This window comes from Tursiops truncatus, chromosome 1 (assembly GCF_011762595.2).
Source record: "Tursiops truncatus isolate mTurTru1 chromosome 1, mTurTru1.mat.Y, whole genome shotgun sequence".
Lineage (NCBI taxonomy): Eukaryota > Metazoa > Chordata > Mammalia > Artiodactyla > Delphinidae > Tursiops > Tursiops truncatus.
In genome coordinates, this window is record NC_047034.1 from 15,891,633 (window position 1) to 15,915,906 (window position 24,274).

The following is a 24,274-nucleotide window of genomic DNA, read 5'->3' on the forward strand; positions in this document are numbered from 1 at the left end:
ATAATAACCCTATAAGGCGGTAGCAGAAATACACAGAAACAGAGAGTTAAGGTAGGCTTGCCCAAAGTGACTCATGTAGGAAGTGGTAGAATCAGGATTCAAACTGTGGCAATCTGGTTCCCGAGCCTGAATGCTCACCCAACTACAGCCAAGAACAGCTACACAAGTCCAGTATCTGGTTTGCATTTTTATTTATGATTGATTTAGCAGCAGAGGATACTATTTATTGTTGAGACAGATTTAATACGCATCTATGTGAAGCTGATGACTCACAGTTAAGCATTGTATTCTTCGGAACAGAAAAAAGGGATGGGAGACCTGAATCAACACAAGGCACTGGGCAGCTGGGTGGTGAAAGTGAGCCGAAAAGAACCAGTGATGTAGTCCTCAGTAAAATGCACACTGTAAGCAATTAAGTAATAGGACATTGTCTTTCAGTTAATGTGGGTTTGTATTTTCCAGATCTATCTCCTTAGACATTCTGAATGAATAAACAAAAAGTCTATATAGACAAACATTTTTCAAAAACATGGTGATTCAAATATATATATTTTAAATGAACTCTGGAGGGCCGCTAAAAATTTTTTTTTGCCCTTAAAAGGTTACTCGGGTTTCAGAACACTGAATTTGATGAAGAGAAATATGCGTCACATAGGAATTAGCATTAAGCCAATACAAGGGCTACAATTCCAACTACATAAGCCAAATGGATCTTATTTCAATACCTAAATGTTAATAATAGCCTTTTTTGTTTTCCATTTATTGCAGTGAATATTTTGTTTTTTTCCTTTAACACTATTTCTTTGGAGGAAACGTAGTCTGAGAATTATTATCTCTGAAAACAATACCGTACCTTTAAAAAAATTCACTGGAAGCCAGTTTAACATGTACTACAATAAAGAGCCTCAGTATCACCTGGTTCTGGAGGAATTTACTTTTTGAAGAAATGGTTTTCTTATCAATGTGTGAATGACTGGTTCTAAATAGTAATATGAAATTAATTAACTCAATGCATGAATATAATCTCCAACTAAAATTGCAGGTTATTTTGGAAGTTAAACTTTAGTGCTTTACTTTAGAAGAGAAAATGTAATGGTCCTAACATTAGAAAAAGCTTAGCACATCAGATTTAATCTACTGAAATTTGATACTATTCATTAATTTCATTTAAATTAATTCATTATACTGCTGTGACTAATGCAGTTTAACCAAATATAACCAATACTATTACTAAAAATGAAAGCAAAATTTCTTTATAACATTATTAAAATTGTGCCAGCCTTATCTGATTTTATATTGATTTTCTTAAGAGAAAATAAAAAGTATTTTAACTAGAAGAATCTAACTTATTCCATGATGTGATTCAAACATGAATCAACGAAAAAACTACTTTAAAAGGCTTTTCAAAAAAACCCCTATAAAAACACAGAAAAAATACATTTAAGTGACATTCAGAGTTCAAATCACTTTTTCCCCTTTAGTTTCAACTCACCAGAGTCCTGCAAGTCAATCTCAACCAAAACTCCTGTAAATGAGCCAGTACTATTACAGCTAGTCAAGCTGCTTCACTTACACCTCTCAGGTAAAACTGGCATCAACAAGCTTCACAGAAACAGTCATCATAAGAGACCATCACATGATCAATAGCTCATTTATTTCCTTTGCCTTGGCAGTTACTGAAGACCATTGCCCGGAAACATTTTATCCTAAAGATATCTTCCTAAATAAGCCCTTTCTTACTGGAGGCGAAAACTGGAAATACGTTAACTTTTCTGTACAAAAATCTATGTTTATTAAGCAACCATAGTTTTAAAGACTGAATTATAGTAAAATCCAGTGAATTACCACTTAGCTAATTTGTAAGTTTTATATTCACATTTATAAAACAATTTCTCTTCATTTGGAACCCAACGGAAATGAAATCTTTTGGGAATAGTTTGCACTGAGTATAATGTCTAAGAGAACACTTCACTAATCGTTTTCTTAAGCTAGTCCAAATGAATAGAATAAAATTACAGTCCCACTATTTATATAAAGTTGGATTTTGTAAAAGGAAATGACTTGAATAGATAAGCATTTTGTTTTTTCAGGTGGTATTATATTATGCTGAGCAATCTATAAAATGTATGATCAACCCAGAAATTGATATTCCAGTTTCAGGTAAGAATATTTGGCCAAAGGTCAAGTTTGTTTGTTTGTTTGTCCTCCTCCAGGCAACATTTAACATCCAGTAAAATGAGTGAATTTCTCTCCTTGGCTTCCTTTAACACCAAGTTCTAATTAATTCAGAAAAGGGCTTCCTAAACAATGTATGCTCTAGAGTGAGGAAGATGAGTTAACGTAGAAAACACTGCACTGAGTTTAAGGGTTTTTTCGAATGTTTTTGGTTCAAGGAAGAAGAATCAGGAAGCTGCCCTAGTCCTAAGTTACTGCTCCTATGTCCTCAAAGAACTGACAAGTTGACCAAAGAACCAAGGGCCTCAAAGGGAGTCAACAATGTAGAGGCAGGCATAGCAGAAGTTGAAGTCCAAGAAAGCCCAGAAAACAAATTCCCCCCAATAACCAACAACTAACCATTTTGTCAATGATTATTACTTTTTTGAAGCCTGTATTGGCAATAACTACTATTCCTAGAAGGGAAAAATATAGCATATATAGGAAAATTAGGGAATAATTTCCTTTTCTGGATACCGATAAAATAACTATAACATGAGGATGGACATATGTGTCTACTGAATAAACCCACCAAGTTCATTATAAAACAAAAATCTTCCAGATATACCTAAAGGGTAATTGACTACAGCTTTCACATATCTAGTTAAGGAAAAATAAACTCTTTACCACCTCGTACATGGTAAAATTCTCATCTTCATCTCTGTAAAAGATTAGATCTTCTACAAAGTTAAGTAATTTTAGGAGTGGAGTGCTAAAAGGTACCTATTGCTAAATACAACTGTTCAATTGGCTTCAAAAATTTAAGGGAATAACGATTTACGTGTTAGATTCTGTATGAATAAAAATTCAGTGAGTACAAAAACACTGAACCAACAGTACATAGTCAAGAACTATGCTGATGAATATATACTATTACTACCACAAGTTTAAGAAGAAAATAGTTTTGGAATTAGCATGCCTTGATATTCATGTTAGCTTTTACTTAAGATAGGAAAGGTTGGTTGGTCCTAAAAGTATATAGCAAATAGCCAAACATTAAAATGAACACATAATACTGTAGACCATGACCGTGGGAGACTAAACAGGCAAATGATGAGCCTTAAAGATGCCACATCAAGGGCTAAATTTTATGACTAATTTAACAAAATATGATTCATAAGAATGTTCTAAAGTTTGATTAAGATTTCTGCTGCTCATAGGAATTTACAGATTTCCTTCCTTAATGGTAACATTATTTGTTCAAACAAGTCTTTATCTCAGTCTAGTAACCTATTAAGAGATTACATCTTCAATTTTCTCTATTTATGTATTTTGGGACAGATCATAGGAAATTAAGAATAACTCTAACATTAAATGGTAACACTTGGGCTAGTTTAGAAATTCCTTGACATATCAATATAAACCATTAATTGTAAGTAATCTTCTCTCTTTTTTAAAAAAGTAGCATGGGGGGTGGGGAATCTATCTTATTCTGAAACATGCAAATGATTAATTATAACTTTACATTGACACTAGGCAATAAATACGGAATAGAATTCACTAGGGGGAAAAAAAGGCTGGGAGGAAACTGTAGGGAACATGAGCTTTAAGAGTCAAAGCAAGAATTTGGAAGCTAAATTATACTATAGTCATCAGCCAGAGGACCTTGGACAAATTACTTATCTTTTGATTCATAAAAATGTGTATGACTATCTTGTAGGGATTCTGTGAGGATAAGAATGGGTACTTACGTGTGAGAGCAGTTATTTCATCTTTCAACAACCTCTACACACAAATAAGAGGAAACTGTTATTGAAATACCAAATCATTCTTCTTTTAAGGTACAAAGTATACTATGAATCCTGAGTATGTCATAATAAAAGCTAAGACCATCAACTTTTCTGAGTTCTTGAACCTCTCTGAATGACGGTGAGAGAGGAGTCAACAGACATTTGTAAAAATCTTTCATAGAATTTCAAGAAATTTAAGCACTTCCTTAAAGACTTTTATCGATCAAAAAACAAACAAACCCAAAAATCTCAGGTTAAAAAAAAATTAATGCTGTGTATTTGACCTACTCCTATCCTAATAATTAATATACAGATATAAGGGAAAAAAAGATGAAAGGATATCATCCTTCCAAGTTAAGAGCCACAAGGTTCGCCACCAAACAGAAAAACTCATTTCCCATGATGGGAGCAAAAGTTCTACTGACTTGCACTCAACTAGAGGTGTTGCTGGCAGCCACTACTTTGTCACTTCTGTCACCATGGGAACCCCCAGAAAGCTTTCTTTCCTCCTTACCCTAGCAACGTGACAAAAAGCAGTTCATACATGGCTTTACCAAAAAAAAAAATCTAATTCTACTTTCCAAACAGTGATTTTCTAATTCTATTTTCCAAATAGTGATCTAATAAGGCAGCTCATTCATTTAAATTTGAAGATCATTCTTTTGATTTTTTTTTCATTTAACGACTTCAAGAGTCATTCAAACTTCTTTCCTTAAACTGTAAACACTTTCAAAAAGTAAACTATTGAATAAAAAACTGCCTAAGGAAATAAAGTCAAAGTCTGAAACAAACAATGTAAAGCCTAAAAACTAATTCATAACAATTCTTGTTAACAAGCAAATATTAAAGTGCATCTAGGTAACCTTCTAATATTTAGGAAATGAGTCTCACGCATTGCTCACACATGGTGACTACTCAATATTTTTGAATATATTCTGAATTCCTAGAATAGGAATGAGAATGAAGACAACTGAATATTAATTACAAGTACCTAGCATAATGCTTGGCACATAACAGATGTTTTAAAAAAGTCTGCTGGATGAACAAACCAATCAATGACAATGAATGAACAAACAACAAAGGAAATATATGACTTGACTGAAAATTTGAACAATCCAGATTTCAAATTACAGAAACCTGACTCAGACAAACCTGACAGTATGAAACTGAGTTCAAGACAAAAGGCCAAAAAAAAAAGCAGTTATTTAAAAAGCACATATTCACTATGCAGTTTTCCAGACCTAAAGAAAATCAAAATAGCAAATAGAAATGAAATGATAGAAGAAAAGGTCCAGAATCAATAGTTTATTTGTAATGGGCTTTCTTTTAAAGCAAAGTCACATAAAGTGAAATAAATAGATACTATAGCTCAGTAGATCAGTAATGATTCAATAGTTTCATTATCAAGAACTAATTTAAAAAATCTGTTCAGTTCAACGTCCAAAATCTTTTCCCCCCCAGAAAAAACCCTCAGAAATTGACTTTAAATATAAAGCACTAATAAAGTAAAAAGTAATAAAGTGTGTCAAAATTCTAAATGTGATTTGTCCATTAAATGACTCAAATTTTAAAAGGCAGGTTAACATTTTAAGTACCAAAATAGATACTTTTTGGACCCTACTTTCAAAATTGTATGTGAATGAGGTGGCAGGAAGAGAAGATACACATTCCAGCTATAAAGATTTTATAAAAATATAATATGAACTATATTATATAATAACTAGTTATATAATAACTAGTTAACTAAATAACTAAAGTTAACTAAATAACTAAATAACTAAAGTTATATAATAACTTGCACAAAAAACATATATTTCCTGACACACAAAAAACATAGAATTTTTATTATTTAATTGTATAAAACTTTTCTTCCTTAGGCTTTTAAATTATAAAATAATATATCAGTTCTACCTTTTAACAAACTATTAAGAAAGAAAGGAATCATCTACATTTACCCATGTGGTGCCTGAAAATTGAAAAACCAGCCTGGACATTGGAGAAAAAGTTGAACTCAAGATGGGAGTTAGATACATCAGGAATTCTAGCCTGGTTAACGAATCTGGGCATATACTTTCCGGTTTATATACTCCTTGTGATATGGAATCTCATTCGGACACATAGGCAGTATGCTAGGAGAGTTAAGAATTTTTTTTTTTAGATATACTGTAATCATACTGCAAATATGATACTTGGGTGTATATTTAAACTACATTTGCTCCTGTCTCACCACCTCTAAAATGCAAAAAATAATAGCACCTACCTCAAAAAACTTACAAGAGATGATACATGTACTTAAAACCCGGCACCAAATAACTGCTTAGTAGTAGCATCCCTAGTGGCACTGATATTTCGTCACTGGCATAAAACACACAGGCATAGTATCTCTATATTATAAAGAGGTACCTAACCATGAATTGGGTGGAAGGTGGAAGGGTGAGAAAGGAGTTGAAAGAGTCATACTTTTAAATTAAATAGTCACTTATCACACAAATCAGTATCACTATAACAAGAGCAGACCTACAGTCTACAGAGCACATTTTGTCTTCCCCCGCCTCTTAAAGAGATGCTTAATGGTGAAACATTAAGAAAGGTACCCTGGAGAGGGAACCCTGAGGTGATGGAAATGTCCCATATCTTGTTTTGTGTTGTGGTTACACAGTGTATACAACTGTCAAAACTAAAAATACTAAACACTTAAGAACTATGTGTTTTATTTTATGCTAATTGCTTCACCATTTAAAAAAAAAGGCTCATTTAAAAAAAAAAGTGCTATTTTTCTCACAGGATAATGTGAGCATTTAAAAGGAGCATAACCAAGATAATGGCTATAGTTCCCTGTGCTATACAGTATATCCTTGTTGCTAATCTATTTTATACATAGTTGTTTGTATGTCTTCAGCCCATGCCCCTAATTTGCCCCTCCGCATTATCTTGTAATAACTTTCAATGGAGTATAATCTGTAAAAATACTGAATCACAATGCTGGACACCTGAAACTAATACAATATTGTACATCAACTATATTTCAACTAAGACAATTTTTTAAAAAGGAGCATAAACAAGTCTATATTCATTATAAAATGAACTACAGAATGATATGATCTCATTCAAAACAGTTTAGGCAAGATATTCTTTTAACTTTTCAGTGATAGGTGATGCAAAAGAAATTCTTCAGATCACAGGCTACTAGAATCCCCCATATTCTCATTTGCTGCAGATCTAGGAATGGACAGACATATTACAGCTGCATTTCACCTGTTGTTCAACACTTTATGTTTGAGGCCAGTCAGTGGAAATTTTGCTTCTTTCACTGTTAGTCTTAGGTAGACTTGGAGGAAAAGGGTTTGGGAGAAAAACAAGACCGGAATTACAGAGCTTTCAACTAGAAATCCAAAACCCAGCTTCTAGCTCTAGGACTAAAGGATGCATCTCAACACTGGACAAGTCACTTAACTATTCTGTGCCTCTGATCATCTCCTAGCATAGGGCTGTCATAAAGGTAAAGTGTGTGTATTTGTGAAAGCACCCTGACAAGTCAAAGCAGTTTATTATTCTAAAGTGGCGTTGGTGCTCTGATACTGTAGTCGAACTCCAAATTTAATCCTGACATTTACATGTTCTCAAGGGACACCCCATGCACATCTCATCTGAACTAAAATGGAACGTTCAAGGGGCAGAAACTGGTAGGTTACTCCTACTCCAAAAACCCGGGGTAGGAGGGCGAAGTCTCCTCCACTACTGAACTTCCAGGAGTCTAGATTTCTGGGATTTGATCTTCCAAAACACCTGGGATAATCTAGTAAATTTAAAAAGGCAAATGAGGAAATAAGGCCTATATTAAGATACATTCTTCTGTACCCTCGTCTTGTCAACAATCGATGAGGAAATGAATTGCTCCTGGAGTACAGAAAGGTTCACGCCTAAATTATCGTGGCGTGGTAGACAAGCCATCAGCAAGCATTAACTGTATTCCTTCGCAAATCTTTAGCACACACCTCAACGCCTTCCTCAAACTGCGTCCATCCCAGGCACGAGTGAGAGCAAGGCCTAAAGGTCTTCAGATCATCCATTACAACTCCCTCCCCCTTCCATTCCAGGTCCAGCGGCCTCCGGCCATCACACCCTTTCCAGATCTCCCATCCCCTGGGCCGCCAGCCTCACCAGCTGTTCCCGGCGGCTGGAGCTCCGATCGGTTGGCGCCCGGCGGCCCCGAACATTAACGACACCCAGGAGCCTGGCCTCGAGCCTCAGGCCCGAGAACAGACTCCAACTGCCACAGCACCACCGGCTTCCCAGGAGCAGTTCAGCATTTTGAGCTGAGCTTCCGGAAGCCGACTGGAGGCGGAAACCGGATGCCGGGAGCAACCATTAGTTCTCCTCCCCGCCCCCACCCCAGCTTCCTTCTCCGAGAGTCTCCTCCTTTTGCTCGCAGAAGATATAGAAGCCAATAATTTGAAATTTTTCATAAGAAAAATTTCTTAATTTTTCTTTCTAGTCTTCCGGAAACTGAAACAGTGTGAGGGAGAAAATGTAAAGTCAACGAAAAGTTGAACCCCCGGGACCAGCGGAATGGTTTAGCCCGGTTGCCTAGGAGACCCAGAGTAACTCCAGTGGTGCAGCTGGCGCGCTGAGGCTATGGCCACGTTAGCCCGTTTGCAAGCTCGGTCGACGACTGTAGCACATCAGTACTACTACAGGAACAGGTAGGGCATCAACTGGGGGAGCGCGAAAAGGCCTGGCTTCATCCCCAGCCCGTTATTCCTCAACAGGAGCTTCCTATGAGCAAATTCCCTAACTCGCTGAGTACCACCCACTTCTCTTCGTCATTTGTGGGCTGCAAACAGAATCGCAAATTTAAAAGTAGTGTTAGCATACAGGGGGATTATAGATACAGGAAGCCATGGTTATCAGCTGGAGATGATTTTTAAAATTCCAGTATAATTAAAATTGTAAAATGAAGTGTTTTCCTTTGACATAATCACTCAGCAATGTGATGAAACCTGTGTCCTCCTTGTGGAAGGATTAATGGCCTGACTGGGGTCGCCCAGGTTCCTTAGCTGGGTGAGCTCAGAGTATCCCCCATCTACCTGGGGATTTGAACCTCCTTTATGGCACAAATATCATTGAACTCAACTGTTCTGTGACTCAATTGTCTTCCCGAAGTGACAGTATCTAAACTATTCTTTTTTTTTTTTTTTTTTTTGTGGTATGCGGGCCTCTCACTGTTGTGTCCTCTCCGGTTGCGGAGCACAGGCTCTGGACGCGCAGGCTCAGCGGCCATGGCTCACGGGCCTAGCCGCTCCGCGGCATGTGGGATCTTCCCGGACCGGGGCACGAACCCGTGTCCCCTGCCTCGGCAGGCGGACTCTCAACCACTGCGCCACCAGGGAAGCCCTCTAAACTATTCTGACAGGATAATCAGTACCAATATGTTAATTAATAGAAGAGGGCTAAGGAAGACACTAGCGGCCTTATCCATCTCTCTACACCTAATCTTCTCACTAGTGGTTCATTTGAACACTGGCCTTCTGGAAGCAGTGCCTCAGGAGATTTTCCAACTTAAGAAAAAATCCAAAAAAAGTAAATCAGACCATAGTAGAAGATAGTGACATGCTAGACCAATGGAAAACATGCCAAGAAGACAGAACCTTGCTGAGCTGTTCTTATTCTAACAGTTTTCTCACCTACTACATTCTTAGAGCACCGTGTACCTTTTACAGTGCTGAGCTGTTCTTATTCTAACAGTTTTCTCACCTACTACATTCTTAGAGCACCGTGTACCTTTTACAGCACTTGATCACAATTTAATTTTACATTCTGTTGTGAGATAATATATGAGATATATAAGTATCATCCCTCTTAGCTGCACAATAATTACTTGTCTAATAATTCCATAAATGAATCTTTCAATCAATCATTGGTCCTGGTTTACATAAATGTATGAAAAATAGCTAAAGACAGAAATTATGTATTATCTATAATTATAGATAAATTATGTGGAAGGTCCTGTATTTATGACTTAGATATCTAAAAGAAATAAATTCCATCCCTCTGATGTTCACAGCCTAGTATGGAATATGGGCATTTAAAAGATAATTACAACAGAGCAAGCATGAACAGGAAGGGAAATGACTAACATTTCTTGAGCACTGATTATATGCTGGGCATTGCATTAGGAACTTTTCCATACAGTGTTCATTTGATTTTCACAACTTTACAAGTGAATGTATTAATCTATATTTTTAGAGCTTGAGAACAGTGTTCTAGAAAAGCTTGGTGAAGTGTCATGCAACTGCAAACAGACATAATTTTTTTCTAAAGATTTCAGTGTTAATCTTTGTCTCCATCTCCTGACTTTTGACAATGGGCACATTTTCCCAAAGCTGGAGGTGGTTTGGAGAAAAAACTAGGGCCATACAAAGGCCATGATGAGAATAGGCTGGCATTCCTTCCATTTCATTTATTATTAATATTTTCAGTATGAAGGAAAGTCTCTAAAGATCACGAAGGAATCAAAACTTCCAAGTTTGCCTAGTTTTAAAAAAAAGGGTATTGATTAGCATAGGAGCAAAAACCATATAAAATGTTAGTATATGAAAAATTAAACGGGCAATTTCCTTAAGAAATTGTTGTCATTTCTCATCTGTTATTGACTAGATTAGTTCTTTTGCAAACTTCAGTGTACATGAGAATCACCTGAGGGTCTTGGTAAAATGCAGATTCTGATTCAGTGGGTCTCAGTTATGGCCAGCAAATCTGCATTTCTCACAAGAGTTCCTGTCAGGCCCCATTTTGCATAAAAAGGGAGATTTTGTAAGAAAAAAAAATGGTGTATGGGCCTATCGTTTAATTTGTAAACGTCCGTACAAGTTATATATTTATTCCTTCTTTACATGAGGCAAAGAAAATAAGGTTCAGATGGATTGATAATTTGTATGACGTCATACAGCTACTAAGTCTCAAAACCAAAAAACCCAACTCTAAGGCTTATGCTCTTCACTACCATACTAGACAAGATTTTCTTCCCACTACACTGGTTTTGATGAATTAACTGACAGGAAGCACCAAGATCCAGAAATCCAAATGGCATGAGCATACTGTTTCAACTCCATTAGCATGTAGGCACCAGAGTTGGAAGAAACAATTTTAATTCTTCTTGGTTTGTTTTATTGTCTTCTATGTTGGTAACAAGACAGTGGCAAAAATGTTTCTACCTAACAGCTGGCACCAGATTGCCTCTGAAGTTGAAACATGACTTTGCTGGGAAAAATATACTATGACTAAGTGCTTAGATTAGCACCTGAATCCTCCAGGGCCTGGGTGTCCACCCAGGAAGAGAGAAGCTTCTCTGCCTAACATAGGGGAAAGATTTGGAATTCCAAGAAGTGAAAAGCAAGTATGGTGGTAGCTGATGTGATAAGAAAGCTAGGGGCATAGGTAGAGTTGTGCATTACCAAACCTGTCCAAGCCCTTTGGGAAGTTGCCCCCACAAGAAATGTTTGGTGGGCACTCATGTTTGGTGGTCTACTCATCAAAGAGACTGAATATTGTGTCTAGGATGTTACAGGGTGGCACAAAGATAATACACAGTTGTTATTTGACTAAGTATTGGCCTTTTTTTTAACTTTCACTATTACTTCCTAGTTTCATTTCTGTTCTTCTGAATTACTGAGATTTCTTTTTGACTTATTGGTCATTTATACTATCCTATTTGTGGAAAGGAGAATTTGGTATATGTTCATTAATCATATTGTTCATTTTCCCCATATCCTTATATAAATTTCATCTAGTTGATCTGTCAAATGCTAATAGGAATGAGTTCAAAATGTCCCTCTTCCACTTAATTCCACTGAGTTTCCACTGTATGGTATCCTTTTATGTCATGTTATTTAGCTTATATATGTGTACTGGTGTGTGTCTCTTCATTATTGGCTATATATTGGTCTTTTTTGAATGTGCAAAATGTTTCACCTTTGAATACTACTAGCAGTTTTTAAAATTATTTTTATTATTTCTTTAAACAGATTTAATGCAGCAACATACAACTTGTAATATTAATATTGATCCTCTTTTATCTGATCTGAGTTAATCATATCGTTTTTGTATATTTCTCTTCACAAACAGCACATTTTAGGGTTTTAAATAATTAGAACCCAGGAAATTTGTGATGGGTTAAGTTCGTTTCTTTTTTGTTAATTTAATTTTTTATTTTATATTGGAGTATAGTTGATTTACAAAGTTGTGTAGTTTCAGGTGTACAGCAAAGTGATTCATTTCTACATATACATATTGATACATAGGCATTTTACATGTTCACCCTATGTTAAGCTACTTTTTAATTCTTGTCCCTCTGTCATGACTTCTCATGTAGAAGATGTGTTTTATTTTTTTTTTTAGATTTTAATATTATTCAGAAGAGAATTTATTTCTAACATTTCTTATGACAACTTAATGCACTCTACTTAGATTCTCAATACGATATTTATGAATTAAATATTCACTGATTAATTAAATATGAATGGAGCACCTATTATGTGCTAAGGACTGTTCTAGGTATTGAGGATACAGCAGTGAACAAAAGAGTCATGAGGGAGACAGAACATAAATATACTTACATATAATATTTTGTCTTGAGGTGATTGTAACCAACAAGAATAAAGCAAGGTAGGGTGAGCAAAGTGTGAACAAACATCCTGTTTTAAATAGAGTGGTCTGAGGATGCTCCTCTGATCAGGTAATATTTAAACAGAGACCTAATAAAAGTGGATGAGTAGGCCTACTAGATAGGGATCTCAGAGATGAGCCTTCAGGAGCTGTAACATCAAGTGCTATGGCCCTGTTGTCAGAAGCCTGCATGATCATTTGGAGCTTTTAAGCCATAGTAAAGATATTGGATTCTACTCTGATTAAGATAGGAAGTCATAGGGGATTTTCAATAGAGGAGTGACTTGATCTGACTTCTGTCTTTAAAAATAAATAATGAAGAAAACTCCGAACTTATTTTGAAATTGGTAGAGCATTTTGATTTTGTTTTCTTTTTTCTGCTTTCCTCCTCCAATTCCATCGTTTATTAGTTTAACTCTTTGTGGCCTGTTTTGCTTGTTAAGAAAATTTAAGTCAAATTTGGCTTTATGAGAAAAATAAATAAGATATGAAATCATTTTAAACCATATATAGTTTTCTAAAGGTATATAAGCAGAAATTAACCTAATATATGTCAAAAATCTCTTCTAATTAACTTAGCTGAAGGGTATGTGTAGGGGAATATTGAGAAAGCGGTTGCTCAGGAAGAGGGCTAGAAGTTCTACAGAGACACTGTAGAGACTAAGTGGCTAACTCAAATTTCCAGATCCCTTACCCTCTGAAACGGGGCATGGGGAGTGCGTGAGGATAGAGAGAAGGGAGTAGAAAGAGAAATAAATGCAATTGAATATCTGGTATGTGCTGAGAACTCTGTTAAGTGCTTTCACAAATATTATTTTATTTTGACTTTCACAGTAATCATATGAAGTGATTTTTATTATTCCTACTTTACAACGGAGGAAAATGAGATCTTAAAAGTGTAAGTTACTTGTTCAAAAAGATCAAAGATCTAATGAAGTTTGATTCATCTCAGTCCAAACCTTATGCTTGGAGTATGGGGCCTTGAAATCAAGTCCCTGCATGGAATTAGGTACATCAAATACATAAGGTCTAACCTGCCTTTCTAAGGTCAAGTTGAGGAAAGGGAAACACCTGGTATGGCAAGTACTCTCCAGTACAAGACCAGCGATTTACCTGGACTTCATTACCTTGTGTCAACCTAAAGTATAATGTTCCTTAAGTTGGCCTGATTCTGGAATCCATTATTCCCATAAACATAATCAATTTGTTTCTAACTCCAACATAGTCAAAGGTTCCTGACTGTATTCTTAGTTTAATTAGTTGGTTTGATGTCCTTGACCTTGGACAATCATCTTGGTCCTAGTAGCCTAAAGATTGTAAATAGCACTTAGTCGGATAGACACGAGTCTCTTCCTCTGATTCTAATTAGTTGCTGATTTTTCTGTTCAGTGGGACTCAATTCTGACCAGTAAAATTTAGCAAGGCTTCTGCCAAGCATACAAGGATGATTTATGCCAGAGTGCAGGAACAGTTGAAAGCCTAATTCTGTGTTACTTTAGGCTTAAACTTAAGCTCTTAAATTTATACTCTTACCTTAGTTAAACACTTTAAATATCAGCTTTCTCATCTGTAAATGAGGCAATAATGCCTATTGAGATGTCAACTAAGAAAATTAAATGATTTTTTGTCACGTTAGTTAGCACCCAGTAAAATCATAATATTGAAATCACAACAGGAGGGCAAAGAATAAAATGCATATGATCAACTCATTGGATATAAGAAAGGCAGTTGATAAATTTATTTATTTATGAGTATTTTTCTTTTCTTTATAAAAGTTTTAAAAATTTTGATATATTATGTACATTTAATGAAGTACATAAACTATAAGTGTACAGCTTAATAATTTTTACGTATGTGTATACCCATGTAACCATCATTCAGATGAAATTCTCAAGTTAAAAAAATCTTTATAAATGAGAAATAAAGGGAAATGTGCTTATAATAAAGAATATGTTTCTAAAACCAATAGCCAACATCATGTGTATTGATGAAATACAATATCGATAGTTCCATTTAATTCAAAAACAAGAGAAAAATACACATTAATTCTACTATTTGGAATCTTTTTCTGGAAATTGTAGCCAATACTGTAATAAAAGAAATATTTATTAGTAAATATTAGAAGGGAAGAAGTAAAGGTTGGTTACAGATCATGAAATTATAAAGCTGAGAAAATGCAAGATAATCTACTTAAAAACTCTTAGAAATAAAATGAATTTGATAAAGTGTCTGATTACAAGGTAAATTTAGAAAAATCAGTAGCTCTTCTTGGTACCAGCAATAACTAGATGAGGAATTAGATCAGAAGACATACTAAGCATTTATGTGTACTTCTCCTTTGATTCCATTCAAAATACAGTTAAGTGTAAAAAAATTTTTAAAGACTAAATGTACAAAATTTTAAGAACAAAAAAGCATGCAATTAGTAGACCAGTAATTTTGAAGAATTTCTAGAAAACAAAAATTCAGTAGGAAGAAGGAGAGATGGGCGTCTAAGCCAGCAGGTCTTATTCTTTTCTCCCTTGCACATCTGTGTTTAGACAACTCAGTTTTCAAAATAAGGGAAACACAGCTATAAGGGCCAAGAACCCCACTGCTTAGAAAGAAGCCTGCATCTGGTAGAGTCCACAGATGATGCAGATACTAGTAGGACCTCTGGTATGTCTCCAAAATCGGCTACCAAAAGCTTGAAGAATCACTTCTGAGAATGAATAGCTTCTTTTCTTTGACCATGGAAGCTCTGGAATCCTCCTGACCTGGAACTGGTCTAACGAATACCTATGCCTCAGGCACCGAAAGAGAGATCTCAGTTCCCCAACATGTTCACTGCTGGCTCATTGAACAGAGAACGTTTTTACAGTAACTTTTACTGCCTGTCAGTACACTACTGCCCTAGTGACCTGAGCAGGCAGTCCTGCCTAGTTATCAAGCAATTGAATATCTATCAACATAAATAGGCAGAGAAAATTCATAAGCCATACAAGGGAACTTTAGTTTGGAGGAAGGAGATTAAGCTAAGAAGCCAGAATAGGTGGCTACTGTGGAGTTAGAACTAATGGAGGACACAGATGTAAACTTTAGTAAAAATATAATGAGAACTTTTACAGAAATAAAATTAGAGAGAAAAAAATTACTGGAACCAATTAAAATTCTTTTCAGCTTAAAAATGTAAGAAATCAATTAAAAAATAGGATAGTCATAACTGAAATATAAATGTTTCAGGAAAGCAATGTGGTAGACATATCTATGGGACTTAGTATATGAATAATAGTCACTGCAGAATATGGAGTAGGAATGGGAAGGAGATAGATTAATAATAATGAAATACTAGAAGAAAATGTTCCTAAACTGAAGAATGAGTATGGCTTTGAATTGAAAGGACTGTCTGAGTCCTAGACAGGATTTTCTTTTGGAAGACATACTTCTTGGATATTATCTATCCAAGGATACAGAAAAATTTTTACAAGCTTCTAATATAGATAGAAAAGAGAAAAGTGATTTGCTAAGGAAAGAGTCCAGCATTGGATGGCTCATACGCAACACAGAGACCTAGAAAAGGACAATAATTATCGATTATTCAAGGTAACAACTAAAAATCCTAAACCTAGCAAAGATCTTATTCATTCTTTTGATGAGATATTTTTAGACATGTAAAGACTCAGAGTTACATCATCCTTGTACCCAACCTGAGGAAATGTTCTCTAGAAAGTACTCTGTGTAATCAAATTAAAATTAAATCATAACAAGGATTTGAGGATAGGGGAAGAACAAAAGAAGTAACGGAAACAATGATGAGCAATTATACTTGTATGTAGTATTTATGGTTAAATTTAGATAAGCATTGTGATGCTGAGATTTATGAGATACCCCTTATTTTACGCAGTTAAAAGAATCCAGTTGGCACTTTCAGTATTCTTCCTAGACATCTTTGTGCAGGTTCAAAAAGTCATTAGTACCTTTTCAATCAACAAGCAGTTACAGGCAACAGTCCTGCTAATTGTATCACTAATACATAATGCAGGTATTTCTTTATCTAGCTTCTAATCTGTTACCTCTCCACTCTTCTAGCCTAAATTGTCTCTTTAGTGGCCTTAAGAACTCCTCCACTGGCTCCCCCATCACCTACTCCCAAAGCCTATACATATATTTTAGGTTTATGGTAATGTCTACCATACTATCTTTCAGTTTTCTATGTAGTCAAATTAGTCAATCTATTTCTCTGGCTTTGGGGAATTTTAGCCTATTTTTGAAGAGTCTTTTCCAGCCCATGATTTTGAGAAAATTATCTGTATTTACTGATAATATTAAAGTTTTATTACATTTTTCCTTCACTCTTTATGCAGTTATATTTCTATGCATGTATTGTGTGAGATAATAACTTAATTTTTTTCTGTAGACATATAGTTGTCTCAACACCATTTATTGAACTATCCGCACTTTCCTTAGTAATTTTAAATTTTGCATGATAAATAAAAGGGGTTAAAATTGCACAGGAAGAACTACAATTGTCTTTTTTTTTTAATTGAAGTAGAGTTGGTTTACAATGTTGTGCCAATCTGCTGTACAGCGAAGTGACTCAGTTACACACATATAGACATTCTTTTTTTAATATTCTTTTCTATTTTGTTTTATCACAGGATATTGAATTTAGTTCCCTGTGCTGTGCATTAGGACCTTGTTGTTTATCCATTCTAAATGTAATAGTTTCCATCTACCAATCCCAAACTCCCAGTCCATTCCTCCCCCTCCCCCCTCCCCCTTGGTAACCATAAGTCTGTTCTCTATGTCTATGAGTCTGTTTCTGTTTTGTAGTTATGTTCATTTGTGTCATATTTTAGATTCCACATGTAAGTGTTATTATATGGTATTTGTCTTTCTCTTTCTGACTTACTTCACCTAGTATGATAATCTCTAGGTCCATCCATGTTGCTGCAAATGGCATTATTTCATTCTTTTTTATGGCTAAGTAGTATTCCATTGTATATATGTACCACATCTTCTTTATCCATTCATCTGTTGATGAACATTTAGGTTGTTTCCATTTTTTGGCTATTGTGAACAGTGCAGCTATGAACATAGGGGTGCATGTATCTTTATGAATTATAGTTTTGTCCAGGTATATTCCCAGAAGTGGGATTTCTGGATCATATGGTAATTCTATGTTTAATTTTCTGAGGAACCTCCATAAAATTGTCTTTATTCACTGAAAACACAATTTTATGCATATATAACTCTAAACTACCTACAAACAAAATGATTTAGAAATAAAAAGTGAATTTAGCAAGATTGTAGGATACAATACACAAAAATCAATTTTTTAAATATAATAGCAGTGGGCTATTATAATTTGAAACTACAAAAATAATATAATTTACAATAGCATCAAAATGCATATGACTGTATCTACTTACCCTATAGAAATATGTACACAATTTGTGCACAGAGTATTTTATATATAGGGTTATGTATAAAGGCATTCATTAAAGCATTATTTCTAATAGGAAGAACACAGAAGAGACTTATATGTATTTGTAACTAATCTGGCTAAATAAATAAAGGCATATTCACATGATGGAATATTAAGTAGCAGTTTAAAAGAGTGAAAAATTTTATACATAATAACATAAAAATCTCTGAGACAAAGTAAAAAAAAGAGGTCATAGAAAGCATGCAATACATTTAGCATGAAATTTTTATGTATAAATACATAGAGGCACAAAAATATGGACCTGGAATCATATAACAAGCTGTTAATAATGATTAGATTTTGAAAATTGGAGGATAAGGTAGGTTGAAATGGAATCAATTTTTTTCTCTATTTTTCTATATGGTTTAAATTTTTAGATTAAGCTTTGGATGTTCATGTATTATTTGTGAAATAAACAGTAAATAAATAGGTAAAAATTTGTTCTAAGACAAAAAATTTGTTTTTATTTCTTTTTTAATTTTAATTTTAATTCTTTTGGCTGCACCACCCAGCTTGTGGGATCTTAGTTCCCCGACCAGGGATTGAACCCAGGCCCTCAACAGTGAAAGCACTGAGTCTTAACCACTGGACTGCCAGGGAATTCCCCCAAATTTTGTTTTGAAAAAGTAAAATTAAATATATAAAATAAGTGTCCATGAAGATGTAACTGGTACAAAACTTGCCCTCCCACCATGAAAAATTAGAAGACTGAACAAAATATATGAAAACTTATTTCTAGACATTGATGCAACAGGCAGTGCAGGATTAGGATCTCTAAAGGAAAGGAAACAAATTACATTATCCAGACAATTACCCCTCTTTATTCCTGGAGGTAATTTCTGAACAAAATCCAAATTCTCAACAGCATAACCTTCATAGTATCCAGCATCTATTCCTAAATTATTAGTAGGACAAAAATGTAGCAAACTAAGACCTATAACAAGGAGGAGAAAAATCACTTAATAGAAACAGACCAGAAATACAAAGATAATAAAATTAGCAGACAAGGATTTTTAAATAGTGACTCAGAATTTAAAGACTTAAAGGAAAATATGAGCATAATGAGAAGTTAAATGGAACATAAAGAAGAAGCAAATGAAACTTTCAGAGATTAAAAAAACACAGCAGGGCTTCCCTGGTGGCGCAGTGGTTGAGAGTCTGCCTGCCAATGCAGGGTACACGGGTTCGTGCCCCGGTCCGGGAAGATCCCACATGCCACGGAGCGGCTGGGCCCATGAGCCATGGCCACTGAGCCTGCGCGTCCGGAGCCTGTGCTTCGCAACGGGAGAGGCCACAACAGTGAGAGGCCCATGTAACTCAAAGAAACAAAACAAAACAAAAAAACCACAGCATCTGAAAGAAATAATTCACGAGATGGACTAAACATCAGACTAAAATATTGCAAATAAAAGATCAATTAATTTGAAGACATACCAAATATATATTATTGGGTAGAGTGTTCTATAAATATCAATTATATCAAGTTGGTTGATAAATATTCACATTTTCTATATTGTTATGGATTTCCTGGACAGTTGTCCTATCAATTATTCGGGGAGACATGTTGCAATTCCCAACTATAATAGTGGACTTGTCTATTTCTCCTTTTAGTTTTGTCAGGTTTTGCTTCATGTATTTTGAAGCTTTATTATTAGGTGCATATGCCTTTAAAATGATCATATCTGCTTAACAGATATGATAAATTAACATTTTTATCATTGTAAGATGGTTTTCTTTGTGCATGATAATTTCCCTTACTCTTAAGTCTACTTTAAATAATATATTTTAAGCTATGAAAAGTGTTTGAAGAATTTAAAACAATATTGAGATGCCATTCTTTCTTGTGTGTGTGTGTGTGTGTGTGTGTGTGTGTGTGTGTGTATACAATCTCAAATTTACATAAAAGTTGCAATACAGTACAGAGAGACTTCTTTCAAAAACCAAATGGGGATGGATTGCAGTCTGATGCCTTGTAAATTCTTTTTCCATATAAGAACATTTTCTACGTAACCACAATTCAACAATCAAAATCAAGAAATTAATATTTGTACATTTCCACCATCTAATCTTCAGACTTCAACCTTTGCCAATTGTCCCAATAATGTTATTTATAGCAAAAAATGTTGTTTGTTTTGTCTCTTTAGTTATTTTTAATATAGAGCATTTTCTCAAATTTTCTTCAATTTTCATGACCTTGACCCCTTTGAAGAACACAGATCAGTTATTTTGTGGAATTTCCCTCAGTTTAAGTTTGTCTGATTTTTCCTCTATTAGATTCAAGGTATGTATCTATGGCAGAAATATCACAGAAGTAATGCTCTGATCTTTTCAATACATCTACCAGGTACTGCATTATTTTGATTTGTCCAATTACTGGTGGGGTTCATTTGGATAATGTCATTAAGGTTATGTCTGCTAGGCTTCTTCACTATGATGTTCTTTTTTCCTTTGTAACTAACAGGTGTTTTTTAAAAGCAAGTAGTTTGAAGTTGTCCCTCTTCTAATTTTCAATTTATTTAAATATTTTCTTATTTATATCGTTATGGACTCATATGTTCCTATTTTAGTCAATGGGTTAAAATCCATTGCTCTTAGTTATCTTCATGCTAGCATTGTCCCAGATTTGTCTAATGGAAGCCACTAAAAGCTTCCTTCTGCGTCCTGATCATGGTAATACTCTCCTGCTTTCTGACACAAAAAAGTTGAGGCTAAGCTTTTACTCTTTCTGCCCCAGCCCTGGAGTTATCCATTTCTTCAAGGGCCTCTTGTTTCTTTTAGTAGTTGCCTGTGCCATTGGGTGTTGCTGTTCTCAAGCCCTCTGAAGTGGACAGAGCTAGGAAATATGTGTATATATGCATTTGCACAGAGTTTACATCTATACTTTATCTATGTATCTATCCATTCATCCGTCCATGTAGATGTTGAAATCCATGAGTTTACATTGACAACTCTATTTCAAATCCAGCACTACAGAGTTCATTCTAGTTATTTTCCCTTTTCTTTTATTTTTGATATATTCACTTATTTAGCCAATCCCTCTGTATGTAATCAAACTCCTGTCACCACAGCTGCTTTTTCTTTTAGGTATACCACTTTCCACCCTGTGTGAGGTCTTCCTCTCTGTGCTGAACTGTCACCTCCCAGCCAACTTGGGTACTCTTTTCATTACTCTTGGGCTCTGATTCCCTGTCTGGCTGCCCTCCCATGTATACCTTTCCTTTACCTTTCCTCAACACCCTAAAGCCAGGCCTCTCCATGGGAATACTCTCCTTACTCAGACTGGGACAACCTACCCCAGGGGTTGCCCCCTGCTATGTGGATGCCCACCTTACCCCGCACAGGCCGTTATACCCTGTGCTGAGCCATGGGGTCCTCGCCATCCTCCCACCCCCCATCACAGATCTTTGCTTTTCTTGCCCACTGCTGATTTCTTTAGGACTTACTTGTTCAGGAAATGAAATGAAGAGAAGTGAGAAGGAAGATGAAGAAAAGCAAATAGGAAATATTTTAAAAATACACTAACAGTATAAATCTACATGACAAACTATGATAATCCCTACTTTATGATCTAATGCTTATGTATTGGCAACCCATGATTCATTGAACTGTGAAGTAATAATAATAACGAGAGCTATTAATGGAAAACAAAGCATGGCTTCTACCTTCTGAAATGTCGTATTTCTCATCATCAAGTAGTTTTTGACCTCTTATTAGTAACATGGGTGATGATCAGAGCCCAAAGTAGAAAATAAGCATAATTCCTGCCTTTAAGGAGCTTGAAATCCTTTAAGACCTAATAGTGAAATGATATGGAAAAAAGTAATCATTTTACACATCAATATGTCTTACAACACAGGACAGCTACTATCGGAATTTTATTCCTAGTGTCTAAAATAGCTACAAGTTATATGATAATGAAAAGGAAAGCGTATTGGGTTTTTAATCTAGTATTTTATTTAGTAGCTAAGGTTAGACTAAGCATAGTATTTTGATGTGTAAAATGCATCTTTTTTGCATATTACTGGAAAAATACTTAACCACACATTTTTTCATTTTTATTTATTGTCAGTTATTTTCTGGCCACTAATTACATATGTGCACATACTGTTACCCAGGGTTATAATACTTCTAGCTGATGATGAAGTGACTAGAAACTTCCAGCTTTTTCTTGATGTTTTATTACATTCCTGGTAATACTTTTGGTCTTTCATCATTATTAATTCACTTAGTATTCATTGTGTTAATGCTGATCATAATAAATTTATTTTAAATTCATGTAGATGTCATGTTTTATTCACTGCTATAGGATTTTCATTGTAATTTGGAACTAATTAATATATCATTAAAATAAAGTGTTACCCACATTTTTCATTTTAAACATAAAATGTCTAGCAGTTCATGACATATTGTATGAGTATGCAGCATCCCAGTGGCAACCCAAGTATCTGTAATTTCATTTTTAAGCAGTTAAAAAAATGGCAACAGAAAAATGTTTATAGATGTCAAATTTCAGCACATAACTTAAAACTTAGCAGTAAGTTAGCTACTAGTTATTTTAAAGTATGTCCCTTTAATTTAATGTATGGTTCTTATTAGTGTCATAGTATGCTTTTATTTATATAACTGCTAAAAAAAAACCCAGAGATTTTTAATAACTCCAAAAAGAAATTATTTAATCTTCCTTTTGACTAGGTATTATATGTTAGCATTATTACCAGGAGAGTTAAAAAAAACATAAACTCAGGACAGGTAATTTGATTGCTTATCTTCTGTATTTCTTATGACAATTATAAGTAAGGCGTAAGTTCAAACTAATACACTAGTTGAAAAGAAGTAGTAAGCATATCTGTATACCCTATATTTTTTCTCCCTCCTTTGCAAAGATAGTCAGTTGTTGATTGCTCCTGGTGAAGGACAGAAGAATGTTTTCAATAATTTAAACAGAGCATAGTTGACCCTTGAACAACATGGGTTTGAACTGGCTGAGTCCACTTATACTCAGATTGTTTTCAACAAATACATTCTGCAGTGCTACACAATCCCCAGTTGGTTGAATCCATGGATGTGGAACTGCAGATATGGGGGTTGACTGTAAAATTATACATGGATTTTTGACTGTAAAAATCCCGTAACACCCACATTATTCAAGGGTCAACTGTATATTTAAAACTGAAAAACAGATATACTATAGTTATATTAAATGTTAATGATAAAAAGGGTTAAATAACCATGAGAAACTGCTTTATCCCATTATCATGAATTTGACTTTACATCAACCTCTTTCAATAAATGTTTCTTTCCTTATCTTCTTTATACTTTATCTTCTTTGAATTGCCTGCTCTACTAGACATTGTGTTGCTTTATCTTTTCTATTTTTGCCCTAAGTGACATTTTATATCCTGCACTAAAATAGCTTATTATTGGCTAGGATAAAATGTTAAAAGAAAAACGAAAGATTGCTTCTAACCCTGTAACCCCTTGAAACAGTGGCCTTGTTTTCATGACTTTTTCATGGCATTTGACACTGTTTAATCATGATCTCCCTTTCCTGATGCCTTTCCATTAACGTCTAATGAACTGCAAAATACTTGTCTCTTATACTTGGGCCTTGTTTTTTGTTTCTTTGTTCCCCCTTATTTAACACCTTTCACTATAAATTTTTTTGACCCAGAGTCTGTTAAACTTTGGAGATGTGTGGTGCCAGTGCCACAATGATGATATTCAGGGAGTCTAACATCCCTTAATATTATACACAAAATTCTGAGAACCATTAAGAACTTTGCCTTCTGCCTTGGCTTCAGCTATTACTTATCATATCTTCCTTCTTTTCTTCCTTTCTTCCTTCTTCTTTTCTTCCTTTCTTCCATCCTTCCACGAACATTAGTTTAGCTCCTCCTATGTATCAGATACTTTAGTACATGTTGGGATACAGATATGAATAAAAGGCGAGCCTCTCAAGAAGATAAATGTTATAATTAGTATATAGAAGAAATTTCAGGGTACTCTAAAGATACGTCTCTCTGGAAGTTGCAAAAGTCAGTTCAAGAAGAGGGCGTAGTATTGTGATAGTTTGAGGGCAAGAGAGCACAGGGCCTGTTCTGTGAACTATAGGAGTAGGATGGCTCTATCATAGGATTGAAGTGGTAAAAGAAGACATGGGAGATTAAGTCTGAGCCAGAGCTGGGAGGACTTTGAAATC

The 24,274-nt window shown here is 34.9% G+C and overlaps 2 protein-coding genes across 15 annotated transcripts in view; one reads left to right on the top strand and one right to left on the bottom strand.

The window, feature by feature from the left end:
- The window catches only part of GPATCH2 (G-patch domain containing 2), a 188,646-nt gene extending 180,381 nt beyond the window's left edge, over positions 1–8,265 (bottom strand). For 9 of the 11 annotated variants that reach the window (XR_002173280.3, XR_002173278.3, XM_073800361.1 and 6 more), the window contains exon 1: positions 8,106–8,265. Coding sequence is in view for 8 of the 11 variants with exons in the window: in XM_073800361.1 (XP_073656462.1) it covers positions 8,106–8,161 (56 nt within the window). In the remaining 3 variants the exon portion in view is untranslated. Of the gene's footprint in view, positions 1–7,939; positions 8,080–8,105 lie in introns of those variants that run through there. The other 2 variants (XM_073800359.1, XM_019920486.3) reach the window with 2 other exon arrangements.
- Positions 8,266–8,443: 178 nt separating this feature from the next.
- SPATA17 (spermatogenesis associated 17) overlaps positions 8,444–24,274 on the top strand; it is a 191,287-nt gene continuing 175,456 nt past the window's right edge. For all 4 annotated transcript variants that reach the window (XM_073800394.1, XM_019920596.3, XM_033850757.2 and 1 more), the window contains exon 1: positions 8,444–8,647. In XM_073800394.1, the coding sequence (XP_073656495.1) occupies positions 8,580–8,647 (68 nt within the window). In that variant the 5' untranslated portion in view covers positions 8,444–8,579. The remainder of the gene's footprint in view (positions 8,648–24,274) is intronic.